Source organism: Argentina silus (assembly GCF_951799395.1).
Source record: "Argentina silus genome assembly, chromosome: 14".
Taxonomy (NCBI): Eukaryota; Metazoa; Chordata; class Actinopteri; order Argentiniformes; family Argentinidae; genus Argentina; species Argentina silus.
In genome coordinates, this window is record NC_139668.1 from 7,694,374 (window position 1) to 7,708,031 (window position 13,658).

General features: G+C 42.2%; 3 protein-coding genes across 3 annotated transcripts in view; 1 reads left to right on the forward strand and 2 right to left on the reverse strand.

Annotated features, from left to right (window-relative positions):
• The first annotated feature begins 411 nt into the window (after positions 1-411).
• agr2 (anterior gradient 2) lies at positions 412-2,810 on the forward strand. The gene is made up of 8 exons (XM_083684490.1): positions 412-460; positions 733-863; positions 1,121-1,184; positions 1,349-1,401; positions 1,794-1,870; positions 1,962-2,025; positions 2,203-2,286; positions 2,482-2,810. The coding sequence occupies exons 2-8, from the start codon at positions 746-748 to the stop codon at positions 2,529-2,531; spliced, it is 510 nt and encodes a 169-aa protein (XP_083540616.1). The 5' UTR covers positions 412-460; positions 733-745; the 3' UTR covers positions 2,532-2,810.
• Positions 2,811-3,434: 624 nt separating this feature from the next.
• On the reverse strand, positions 3,435-9,221 carry tspan13b (tetraspanin 13b; the record flags this gene model as incomplete). The annotated part of the gene is made up of 5 exons (XM_083685054.1): positions 3,435-4,629; positions 5,198-5,308; positions 6,386-6,466; positions 7,481-7,648; positions 9,159-9,221. 5 exons carry the CDS (start codon positions 9,219-9,221, stop codon positions 4,555-4,557), a joined length of 498 nt encoding a protein of 165 aa, XP_083541180.1. The 3' UTR covers positions 3,435-4,554.
• Positions 9,222-11,046: 1,825 nt separating this feature from the next.
• The window catches only part of bzw2 (basic leucine zipper and W2 domains 2), a 15,485-nt gene continuing 12,873 nt past the window's right edge, over positions 11,047-13,658 (reverse strand). The window contains exons 9-12 of the mRNA XM_083684413.1: positions 12,673-12,819; positions 12,099-12,237; positions 11,716-11,838; positions 11,047-11,517 (exon numbers count right to left, since the gene is read on the reverse strand). Of these exons, the coding sequence (XP_083540539.1) occupies positions 11,489-11,517; positions 11,716-11,838; positions 12,099-12,237; positions 12,673-12,819 (438 nt within the window). The 3' untranslated portion in view covers positions 11,047-11,488. The remainder of the gene's footprint in view (positions 11,518-11,715; positions 11,839-12,098; positions 12,238-12,672; positions 12,820-13,658) is intronic.

Below are 13,658 nucleotides of genomic sequence, written 5' to 3' on the forward strand. Positions count from 1 at the left end.
TCTATCAAAGCTTATTCATAAAGAACGTCAGTCTCACGGATCTGACATGAGCCAATCGTGAAAAGACTAATCATCCAAGTCTCAAATCAGATTCCTCGATTTTAAGCTGACCTGTCCTTGGCTCTGAGCCAAACATCACTATACAGCAGTCCTGTCACACATTTTTTACTAGCACCCATGTCCCAAAGCATTAACTTATGACCCCAACCCCAACGAGGCTTAAAGAACATTCAAATCACATTAAAAGTCTAATATGATGATAAATCGGTGATAAATGAAGGAGAAAGTGGAGAAAGTGGAAGTCTGACAGTTGGGCTTCAACAAACATTCCATGAGAGGACTTGATGGGCGTGGCCAGCAGGTGAGCAGGTGTATAAAGGCGATCCAGGTAAGAGTAGAGGGACACAGCAGGTACTGGAGCAGCAGGTCGGAATAGACACAAAGCTGCCACTGAGAACAGGTAAGAGATCCGGCCCCGTCGACAAAGGCCTCCTTCTTCTCCGCTAGACATCTCTTATCACCTCAATCTTATCCTTTTTTTAATGGGTTAATGCGCTTTTCAATGTTGTAACCTCTTTCAGTGCAGTCTACAGATACTCAACTACAAATAAATGCACAATTATTTGTTATTCCATAAAGCTCTCATTCATTCATTCTATTCGCTCAAAGGTACTTTTGAGATCAAATGCTATGATGATAGAAACAGCCTAACCGTCCAGTGTCTTCTTCCAGAAAGCTTGTCAAGATGATCAAAGGAGTGTTGTCACTACTGCTGGTCCTGGTGGCCGTGTCTTCCACCCTGGGAAAGCCAGAGCGTGACATCCCCAAGAGGGGGAAGAGGATCCCTCAGACCCTCTCCAGAGGTAAAAGACTTTCCTTTTCCTTGTTCTCATCTCCATGCTGTAACTACAATATACTGTAGCCACAACATGCTATAACTAAATAGAAAAAGTAAGCAAAAAATGTAGTATTGATTATACATATTGATTGTAATGTTTGAGCACAAAATAATTTTGTGGTTTTGAGATTTCATATTTCAATGATTGCATACGGGCAGCAAATGATGCAGTCAAACTATTCAGGTATCATAACTCTGATGATCTTTCTCCTGTCCCCATAGGATGGGGTGACCAGCTGATTTGGGCACAGACATATGAAGAGGCTCTGTTTTGGTCCAGATCACAGTAAGTAAAGGAGGTCTTTACAGAGTAGAGATGCATAATGTCCAAGTACAAAATGTTCATTATTCCTGCTATTGTTTAATGAAGAAAACAAGTCTCCACCTTGTCCTCTGTCACGGCGAATGAAAAAATGTCAGAATGAAACTAATGATCCTGTGTTTCCATAGGAACAAGCCCCTCATAGTCATCTTTCACCTGGAGGACTGCCCACACAGCATCGGTAAGGCCTGACCTCTACACAATAGGCTGCCCTTCTGTTACCTGGTCAAAGTCCCTGGTTACTTATAAATGGGTACTGAGTTAGTTATGAATGGGTAATGGGTTAGTTATGAATGGGTAATGGGGTCACATCTAATCAACATATGCAAATATCAATGCATCACACGCTGTTGTAATTATGCAAGAGGCACACCCTGCAGGGCATGTGTAATCAAACAGCTGACAGAACAAACATTCTCCTGTTTGCTAAGTTAGGAAATAAGACGTTGGAGCCAACAGTATATCCTGGAGCAGCTATGTGGGGGAGTTGACTCTAGAAATCCCTTGTGGGTGGTACTTTGTCAATGAATGGACACATCATGAGTAAATATAACATGTTTTTCATACATGCAGCCATGAAGAAGGTCTTTTCTGAGGATAAGGAGATCCAGAAGACTGTCGATGAGGACTTCATTCCTCTCAATCTTGTGGTATGTTACAATTGGTATCTCGGGTTTTTCTTTTTAAAATTGTGAACAGTACTGATCATTTATGGCTATATTTGTCTCCCTATGATATTAGTATGAAACCACAGACAAGCATCTCTCCCCTGATGGCCAGTATGTCCCCAGAATCATCTTTGTTGGTAAGTGATAAGTCACTTGGCTGTCATATTGTCCATGAATGAACTAACCATAATCTTGTCAATGACATCATCTATGATGACGTCACACACTAACAGTAAGTTATACATTCTGATCAATTCTCTCCCCCCCTCCCCCCCTCCCCCCCTCCCCCCCTCTCCTCCCCAACCTTTACCCAGACCCCTCTATGACGGTGAGAGCTGACATCACTGGACGGTACTCCAACCGCATGTATGCCTATGAGCCAATTGACAGCAAGCTCTGTGAGTACAACTCTATTGGATCTTCTTATTGACTATTTATTGACTACCTGTTTAAACACATAGAGAAAACGAGAAATACATTTTATCTACTGAACCCTAAAGAGTGTTTTAGTACTTGCATTGGTAAGATACACCAACTGCTTATAAAACACCAACTGCTTTTGAATGTCTTTTAATGTATCCTTCCCTTTGTAGTGTTGAGCAACATGCAGAAGGCCAAGAAGCTGCTGAAGACTGAGTTGTAAGCACTGGGACGAGACTCATGACCATTGACTTCTAACCACCTCTTCAAATTCTCTCACTGAGATGCCAATGTCATGCTGTCGCCAAAGGTTACACTTGTAAAACTAAGCACTGGAAAGCTCTTCACTTTCACACAATTCTTTTTGAAATTGTATTCTGTTACTCTTTCTTTCCAAATGCATTGTAATGTATTGCCTGATGTTGTTTTAATAAACGTAGCGCTGTTCTTAAACGTGTACATACTGACTCAAAAATGGCTTGAATAAAACGTGGTTATTTGAGTCTTCGTGATTCAGTGGTTAACCATTCATGCTAATGTAGACAAAGACACAAGTGAAAGGTGCTTTTAAAAGGGCTTTGTGTGTGTGTTAGTAATATATGGTGAGGTGTAAACAAACCTGCCACTAAGGAAGGAGTATGGTGTGTTCTGTTGACTGGACCTCCGGGCTCACATCCTGGTTGGGCGGTGCCAGAGAGGAACTGAAAGGACTTTTCCTGAGTCACCGGGTTGCTTGGTTACCCAACCTCAACTGAAGCTTTTGTTTCCTAATGAGTTTCTGGCTTCACTAAGCTGTAAGACCGTGGCAGATTCTGGTTGGTCAGGAGTTGGAGAACCCTCTCGCTTCCGTGGGAATCTATGCTAATGATATGCCTTAAAGCCATTAAAAACATTCTTTTGTGCCATCCATTTTAATGTGATTTTAGGGTAATTTGAAAATGGTTTACGACAGTGAGCTCAGTGCTTTGCAGTGTCATTGAATGCCACTGACAAAGCACTTTAGGAGGGACAAAAGCACATTTATATAGCATGAACTAGTTAGCTTTTGTTGGTGGGTAAGACAAGGGCGACAGTGTATAAAGTTGTTATTTTCCATTTGTATTTTATTGTGATTACAAAGGCTTGGGTACTTAGTTCACAGAACCGTCAGTGCGGTAGCAGTAGCACACTTCAGCAGAGGATTCATGCAAGTGGCCAAACCCACATTCAGTCAGAAGCCAGGTTTACTGATACAGCAGTGGGTGAACCCAACACACACACACACACACACATACACACACACACACACACACACACGCATACACACGCGCACGTACGCACGCACGCACACACACACACACACACACACACACACACACACACACACACACACACACACACCCACACACACACACACACACAAAGGCTGCACTACAGAGAGCTGAGCGCACAAAATCTACCACCACACTTTCAAACACAATATCAGAACACAACTGATAATCTGTTCTATCATTCACATGTCATTCACATTTTTACCCTTACTGACCTCGACAGTTCATTGGGTTGAGGTCCTAACAGACAGCATGACCAGTTGACTAGGTTATTGCATTTGCAGGACTGCCTGTTTTGAAGATTTCAGATCCAGTACAGTTACACTCAAATTTACAGTACAGAAAAGCATATCAGGGCAGAAATGTTCAATGTCAGCAAACAACAGGCTGCATAAATAGTTATAGAATAAACAGCATATGATTAACAACAGCAGGTTATAGCCCTTCTGTTATTGAGTATCAAATAAAATGTACAAATATATTCACTGACATCTTCTCCGTCCACATGCACACAAAATACTAACTGTTCTTCATCATATCAGACCATCATCTGTAATCCAGTAGTCATTCTCCACACTGAAGTCCACATGCTCTAATACACTACTGAGCAAAGTGAACAGCTGACCATTAAGGACATATTATACATATCTGAAAAGGCTGATTTCTTGAGGATATTTCTCCTCTGAGTGGTCTCACGTGTCCTATTGGGGATAATAGGCTCATGCAGCATCTTAACATAGATACACCATAGTTCAGAACACAAACCTCACTCTTGAAAACCAAGCACTTCACTTAATACCATACAGGCCTGCTGGTCCACAGGTGAAAAACACACAAGTCACTCGTTTATTTACAAATAAAGCCCATAAAATGTCCGAAGGTGGGAAGTGACAGTGCAGACAACTTGGGTATCCGGGAGGTAACTGAGCCTTAAGCCTAGAGGAAGGCGCTGGGGTTTGCACGGGGGTCCTTCTGATTCCTGTACCTGTACGTTAGCCATACCCCCAGAATCTAAAACAGGAAGAACCAAACAGCGAGGGGTCAGATATAGTGTATGTTCCCTGAGATGGCATTGGTAATGACAGATACATTGGTAATGACAGATACATTGGTAATGACAGATACATTGGTAATGACAGATACATTGGTAATGACAGATAGTACATTCCTTTATTCTTAGTGTTCAAACTACAAATACCATGGTGAGGCATTGAAACGACTACATTTGAGGCAGAGGTTCTGATAAGAGTTTAAGAGTTGCACAGCAATAAGAAAAGGTGAAATAAATGTTACATAGGTCTAAATCCTAAATTCAGGTGTTGATATAATCGTCAAAAACCTTTCCAGTCATAAACGCCACACAATTTGATGAGCTGTGTTTTATTCAACAATCCAATCCTGCTGACATGCAGAGAGTGAACACTTACGTTTGTATTGCCAATTATATATTTAAAAAACCAACAGGTCTAAGTACTCAAGTACATTTCCTAGACTGTATCCAGAGAGAGAGAGAGAGAGAGAGAGAGAGAGAGAGAGAGAGAGAGAGAGAGAGAGAGAGAGAGAGAGAGAGAGAGCTCACCTCAGTGAAGCTGAAGAAGAGGCCGATCCCGCCCACGATGCGCAGCACCTCCCCAGCGTGCTCCTGGATCTTATCAGCACATGGCGCGCAGGAGTGGTTAGGGAAACATGCCTGCAGAGGGCCACAGAGAGACGCAGCACAGAACAATCAGTCAGGTAAACGGCTCGACAGCAATGACGCTGTCCCAATCAGAAAAGTCTCCAAGCCATTGATAAAAAGAGATGTCTGTCTAATAACCTGTTACTTTGAATATTTTTCATTTCGATTATGACAGACTGTGATTATGTACTTGACATGCACAAACAGGCCATGTGAGATGGTCAGGACTAGGGCCCTGTCAATTCAATGCACTGATGGTTATTGAAGTCTTACCTCAACCGATGACTGCCACTGCTACATAGTGTATATAATATATAATATCAGCACAGGATGAGAAATCCTAATAAAAATCTGGATGATCTCATCTCATCTAACTCGTGTCTGCTATTTCAGACCCAGACCAAGATTGAGGTCAGCCTGAATAAAAGAGGGATTTTTACTCAAAAGTAGCAAAGTGCTTCTAAAAATACACTCTTTCCTGGTGGCAGTCAGAACAGAACAGACAGACAGACCGCATTGCGGAGTGCTTAAAAGCCTCAGTAAAAACATGTCCCTGGCTCTTTAATATGACCACAAATTAGCTACACTTCATTTCATGGAATGGGACTGCCTGGGGAAGAAAGCTGATAGTCAACATTTTCATTATCAATGCTGTTTCAATGGTAATATAGAGGCTAATGTGGAGAGCTTTTAGACTGTCACAGAGAAAGGTTATTACAATGTGTACACATCTGGGTCATCACAGTCTTTATCTTGATGTCACTTAAATAATGTCAATTTCTGTCAATTAATGTCAATTTCTGTATTTTCAGACATATAGAGGATGTTCAGGTCTACAAAATTGGTTGTGATTTGTATTATAACTTTAGGTCCTCAACAGGGGAGGCTGGTGGAGGTAGAAATCGGAGGACGGGCTCATTGTAATGCATGGAATGGAATGAGGAATTGTACCAAATACGCGTGTTTTATACCATTCCTCGTTCCATTCCATGCATTACAATGAACCCATCCTCCGATTTCTACCTCCACCAGCCTCCCCTGGTCTTCTAGCTCCTCGAGGAGGGCTCAGACAGAGAATGTGGGTCGTACCTGTTGGTCTTTGTTGATGGCCAAACAGGCACTGGAAACAGAGAACTGTACGATGAACACCATGAACAAGATGATCATGTACTGGGATCCTCCGTCAAGGAATAGTACTGTCCAATATATTACATGTACATTTACGGCATTTAGCAGACGCCTTTATCCAAAGCAATTTACAACAAATACATTTGTTTAAGTAAGTGAATCATCTGTCCATCAGTCATCATAAGATAAAGTAATCAATGCTCAGACCAGGGGCCATAGGCAGTCACAATGCTAGAAGAAGGAATATTACACATACACACACATACACACACACACACACACACACACACACACACACACACACACACACTCAACATTGAGACAACAAGACATACAAGACAAACAAGCATTACTACTGAACTATTGAAATGACCAGCTTATGAAGGCAGTGAGGACATGCACAACAGTCCATGAACTCCATTTGTTTTACATTTCTAAACTTCTGCATTAGTAATATGGAATATTCCACAGTCAAAGTGTAATACACTAATCATGACTGTCGGGAGAAAAAAGCCTTTCAGTGTATTGTGCCTACATCACCAAACTGGTCGCAAGCAGAGAGGGTAAGCAGCATCTGAACACAATGTGAAATATGATGCTGCTCTCACAGACCTTATTAGATATTCATGCATGAATGGAAAAGCAGCATGGATTTTCCACAGCATATGGTAGGGACAAGCAACACCCCACCTGGACAACAAGTACACTCATTTGACGGTCCTTTTCACTGTTAAAATACAGTACATTTTGACATCTGCATACATCTGGATAGCAAACACTCCATACGATAAATATTATCTGTATAGCAAACACTCCATATTATTTGCTCTGCAGCTATGGTTACAGGAGAAAGTTACTTTGTTCATAATAAAGACATAAGAACGGCTTATTTGTCTGGATGACCCATCGATATATAGGTATGATAGGTAGGACAGCACAACAGCTTAAATGGTCCTTTGGATATAGAGAAACACATTCATCGTCTCAAAATCCTACCAAACGCCCAAATCAATGCCATTGTGCCATCAGTGTCCAGACTGCTTTGATTAAGGATACGAAGAAGAGAAGCACCTGGTGGTGTTTCATCGCCCCGATCAGGCCCACCAGGGCCACGAAGAAGAGGAACACGCCCACTCCAATGACACCCCCCACCACCTGGAAACTGGAGACCAGACCAAACCACTTCCCCCATGCCGCGATGCCAATCATCAGCAGGCTCACCATCTGGGAGGGAGGGAGGGAGGGAGGGAGGAAGAGAGACATAGAGAGAGAGAGAGAGAGAGAGAGAGAGAGAGACACACACACACACACACACACACACACACACACACACACACACACACACACACACACACACACACACACACACACACACACACACACACAGAGGGTTGGTGGGTGGCAGGGAGAAACCAGCCAGTCTGTATTGATACTGGCTGATACTGAGAGAGAGAGTATTGAAAGTCCCAACTGAACCCTGATTAGATGGATAACATTAACATTGTCAGAACGTTATGGGTTACATGGTATATAAGTAAAAGTAAAAGTTTTATAAGTAAAATACATTTTAGAACCTTGGGTAAAACTGAATCAACAGATGTCTAATCACTTCCTGATGAATTAATAACAGTGTCAGAGAAACAAGGTCCCCAGCAATGAAGCTGGTTAGGACATAAATTAATTGTCTACATTGGGTTTTAAAAGGGAATACATGCACATTAGATTTGACATGTTCAAGCAAAATAACCTGTCATCCCCATAATTTCAGAAAGTGCCGTTCTGACTAAGAAAGTACAATCCAGTCTATGTCTCTGTGTCTGCTGTGTAAACTATGTAACTATGAGATACAGGTTATGGTATGTAATCAATTCAGGTCAATGATGCAATAGGTACAATGTGTCACTCGAGAGAACAAAACACACACACACACACAAACACACACACACACACACACACACACACACACACACACACACACACACACACACACACACACACACACACACACACACACACACACAGCAGACAACAAGGCTAGAAATAACTAAGGTAACCCAGTCAAAAGTAGGACAGCGTCGGCAATGGCATGACCGCAATACTAACATCACTCTGTGTCTTTTATCTGCTTGCAAATGTTCATCCAGCATAAAACTAGGTCACCACTCTGCTCTACTTTCTTACCATTAATTCTGTATCTTTCAGTGCTGAACATTAAGTGTAGTGGACATTTGAGAGTCTATATGTTGAGGATTAGGATATGTATGTGTGGTAGGTAGGTTATTCTCTTATGTCTAAAAACACACATCCTATTGTCTATAGTCTTGTTTTTTTTTTTTACAACCACTTGATAATGCATCAGGGATGGTAGGCACAGCAGAACAAAGACAGGACGTGGGCTTGCCATGCACTGAAAAGTGGAGGAAAGGAAACGAGATAGGAAATCCAGGAAGGAAAGACACTCCAAATATTCAGTCAAATAAAATTCATATATTTTGACGCGTTGATGTTACCGCTGTTAATCTGTAGACGCAGATCAAATTCCAGACAATGAATCAGTCTGAATAATTGACAGAAGCGGTACCTGCTTTGACCCAGTGTATTGTTTACAACAGACAACAACGCGACAATGTTTCCCACACAAACACACTCCTAGACCACATACAAAGCGGCTATTATTGACGCCCAGAGCCTGTTCCTATGTTCCATATGGCAATTTCTAACAGCGCATACTTACAACATAGAGGATATTGAGCGCACATAGGGAGTGTTTGGAGCAGGTGAAACCAGCGCAACCCATCTTGGCAATTGCAGATAATTCCAAAGCAATAAAAGGATACCGGAATTACAAAATTACAAATCACACACAAAAAAAGAAACGATCCAAAAGCAACAAATACGGATTCCCCACTAAAAAGGCTGGTAGTGGTGATAACCAAATTGCATGCCTATCTGGGAGGGACGCCGGCGAGCATATGACTCAAAGGAGGCTGCTCCGAAGCCTCCACAGTTCGCTGATTGGTTACAGGAGCATATTTGTCATTCATATGCAAATCATTGCGGAGATGCGGTGGTGGAGGGTGAGCGCGTTTTGGACCGCTATTCGCCAGACAGTCCAGCCAGCTCGGTGAATGACGTTTGTGTTCCCTCTCTGGGCAGGTGCAGATTCATTCATCCCACGAGATCTGTCTCGGTCTCGGCCATCCAATAGGTCAAGTTATATAGAACAATCAATCACTTATATTTAAATCAATAAATATCCACTTGTTTCTAAAAGGAATATGTTTTATAGTCAGAAACAACAAGTATACACACAAAACACATCGATAAAAAAAAGTTTAACAGCAATTAGGTCATACGCCTAGGCTACTAAAAAGGAGACAATTAAGAGATCATATATGCCTACTCTTAACATCTGTAGGTCCAAATATGATTTCTACTAACTAGACAAATCTTAGAATACACATTTTCTATTGGAATACGGTATTGAGACTTTTGGCCGCCTAATTAGTTGGGGTGATCACCGGTGATAGTGTATGTCGGCCATTCCTCACATTACACCTGTAGTTCATATATGATTCATTATCCTGTTTGGGATTAAAGGAACACAATCCCCTCGGGGACAAACCCAGGGATCTCCCATGCACATCTAAACACAGATAAGAAAAAGAACATCAGGCAGGAGGGGGAAGAGCTGCAGACCCAGATGCATCTAATAACAACATGATACCCTCTAATGAATAAACCACAAACGAAAATAGCACTCACAGTGTGCGGAATCATGAATAGTATCACACTCAACTTCTTTCTCTCTCTCTCTCTCTCTCTCTCTCTCTCTCTCTCTCTCTCTCTCTCTCTCTCACGCTCTCTTTACACACGCACACACCTTCATGCACTTGATATCGATGTCTGGGTGAAAGCAGTTCTTTGACCTACATGGCACCAAATGACCTTAGCACCATTAGCCTTTGCTCCTATTGACAAAAAATATGACTGTAGTTTGTCCTTGATGTAATTCTTTATGGTCGCACTGGAAATCCCTGTCACTCATAAACTTTATTTTTATTTACCTAGGCTCATTCAACCTCATTGCCATATCTCTGAATCACGAGCAGAGGTCACCAGATTGCCTCTGCATTCTTTCCTGCATAAATGTCATTGGAGACTGGTGGAGGTAGAAATCGGAGGACTGGCTCATTGTAATGCATGGAATGGACTTATAATGCATGGAATGGACTCATTCCGTTCCATGCATTACAATGAGCCAGTCCTCTGATTTCTACCTCCACCAGTCTGTCCTGATAAAGATTAAGTAACACAATGACTGGCTAGACTTCACATCTCATTTTCTCCCATTCTAGCCTGCCCATTCAACCACTTGACCAATCAACCGAAAGTACTGCAGTACTGTGAAATATACAGTCTAAATATTGATAATTATTAGATTATTATTAGATTATTCCATTTACAATGTGTTGTTGCTCATTCAAAGACATATTAGAAGAACCCCTGTTTACCTTCACTTGTCGACTGATTTCAAATCCAATCCAGAAAAAAAACATACTAAACAATTGCATATAAAACACTTTATTAATAAAAAGATAAAAGCATTGTCAAGTTACATACACAAGTGAGTTTCATAAAACAAGAGACAGACAATCTACGGCAGATTCTGAGGTCCTCCTCACTATACCTGAACAAAATGAGTAAAGGGAGTCATAACTGTATGTTTGCATTTTTGACCTCATGTAAAAGGCTGTATGGATGTCTTCCTGTCCCCTATACTCCTACAGTGGAGTCTTGAGGGCCAGTATGCAGTGGCTTGTACCTGGGGCAGGACTATGAGGAGTCTATGACCCCTAGTTGGACACTATGCAATGTAGACACCACATGTACATCAGGTGAGGCTGGTGGTGGTAGAATGTGTTTGACACGTGTTTAACACCATTCCTCATTCCATTCCATACAATGGACCCGTCCTCCGATTTCTACCTCCACCAGCCTCCCCTGACTGACATGCAGGTCACAGGGTACAGGCTTCAGAGTGAGCAACTGCAGGCTCCGCCTCTAGTCCTCCTCTCCTTCAGACTCAGATTCTATAGGAGAAAGAAGGAGATTATGTCTAAACAGCTCCCTCCGGTGGTTAACATATACAGTACACAAGGGAAGATTATGGCTATTCTGCGATATATGCAGTGGTGAGTTACACAGAATTTGCCACACATTTTCGGCTGTGTTTTTTTCAATTTGAAAAAATATATGAATTTTATAATATATGACATGGATAAACGTACCTTCTTCTGCATTCTGCAGCCACTCAACAAACTTCTTCATCTGCTCCAGAAAGACACTCTTCCCTTTGGCAGAGTGGGCGTTTTTATACCACTTCAATATGGCCTCCTCGCTCAGAACATCAGCTGGGTGGAGAGAGATGGAAAGACAGAGAGAGAGAGAGAGAGAGAGAGAGAGAGAGAGAGAGAGAGAGAGAGAGACAGGGGAGGAACATTTAAACACAGCGTAATCCCTCTAGACAAGAGAACTGAGATGACGTACTCACAGACACAAGTCAAATGATTGGCAGCTACTTGTCAATCTTGTGAGGCAGAGACATGCCCTGTCTTTGTGATCGTCAGTTCAATACAACACTGACACAATGCTCTCTGTGTGTGGAACCCACCTTTGTAGAAGAGCACCACTATCTTGGAGAAGGACTTCATGAAGTGGATGTTGTCATAGCAGTACTCCTGGATCTTGTGCAGCAGAACCAGCTCAGACTGGCCTTGAGTGCTGAACACTGCCAGCAGGGGGGCATAGTGCTGGGGTGGGGGGTGGGGGGGGGGGAGAGGAACACTGGCGTTCATGGTGATGAACATATAGACATCCTTTGTACAGAGGGGTTATGAATATATGGACATATGAACATACACTCTACAGGGGGGTTCATTATGGTTCATACAGTACAATATATTACATATATTTAATACTGTAAATATTATAAAGTGTGACTGTTATTTCAGGTATGATGTATGAGAGATCCTGTGTGGTCTATGAGCTGTGTACTAGTGTTCCCTGATTGATGTTGCTGTAGAATGAATGTTTTTGGGGTTATCTATGTTTCACATTTGTTTTAGTGTTGTTTCGGGGGGAGATTTCATTAAAAAATGAATATGTTGGGGCGCTCAGTGGCGTAAATCTACAAATATATTTGGGGAGATTTTAAGCTCATCGAAGGACAATGTGGAGTGACTTACTTTGAGGTGTTTGAGAGCCTGCTCAGTAACCAGCTCCTCCTTCTTGTTCCACTCCACAGCGTTCATCAGACAGGACCACAGCAGACCAATCACGGCCTGCTCCTGCAGATCACTCCTCTTCATCTCCTCCTTCACGTACACCACCATCTACACCAGGGAGACACACACACAGACAAAGACCTACACTATTCATTCCATTGCACCAGTTATCACAGAGGATCCGTGTCGGTATTGCATGCACACTACAGAACTATAGAACTCTATGAAGTAAACAAACACTTGGTAAGTGTCCACATCAGGGGAGGCTGGTGGAGGTAGAAATCGGAGGATTCGGCTCATTGTAATGCATGGAATGGAATGGAATGTGTGTTTGATACCATTCCTCATTCCATTCCATGCATTTAAAAACCCTGGGAAAACCGTTTCTCAATTTCATATACCACTATACAAAGTGCAAGTAAACAAATCTAATGCGTTTCATGTTAGATAATATATACCACCATTAACAGCTTAATAAACATGAGATATGTCTCTAAAACATGATATAGGCCACAGCAAACCATAATCCAATCCAATCCATGCGTGCCTGCATGTTGGACTATAAGCCCTCCTATAGTTATTTATCCCAAACAGGAAGACATTAAAAAAAAAGGGTCATCAGCAGCATCGTGTATGGGGCCCTCCTGAGACAGGGGCTCCTGCATCTCTAACCATAATATAATAATCTATGCCATTTAGCTGACGCTTTTATCCAAAGCGACTTACATTGCAGTGAGTGCATACATTTCAGTATATATGGTCCCAGCAGGAATCAAACCCACAACCTAAGGGTTGTTAGCGCCACGCTCTACCAACTGAGCCACAGAGGCCCTACTGTAGACCTGCCCTACTGTAGACCTGCTTCCCTCTACTATACTCTAACCCTGCCCTACGGTAGACCTACCTCCAGTATGCTCTAACCCTCCCCTACGGTTGGCCTACCTCCA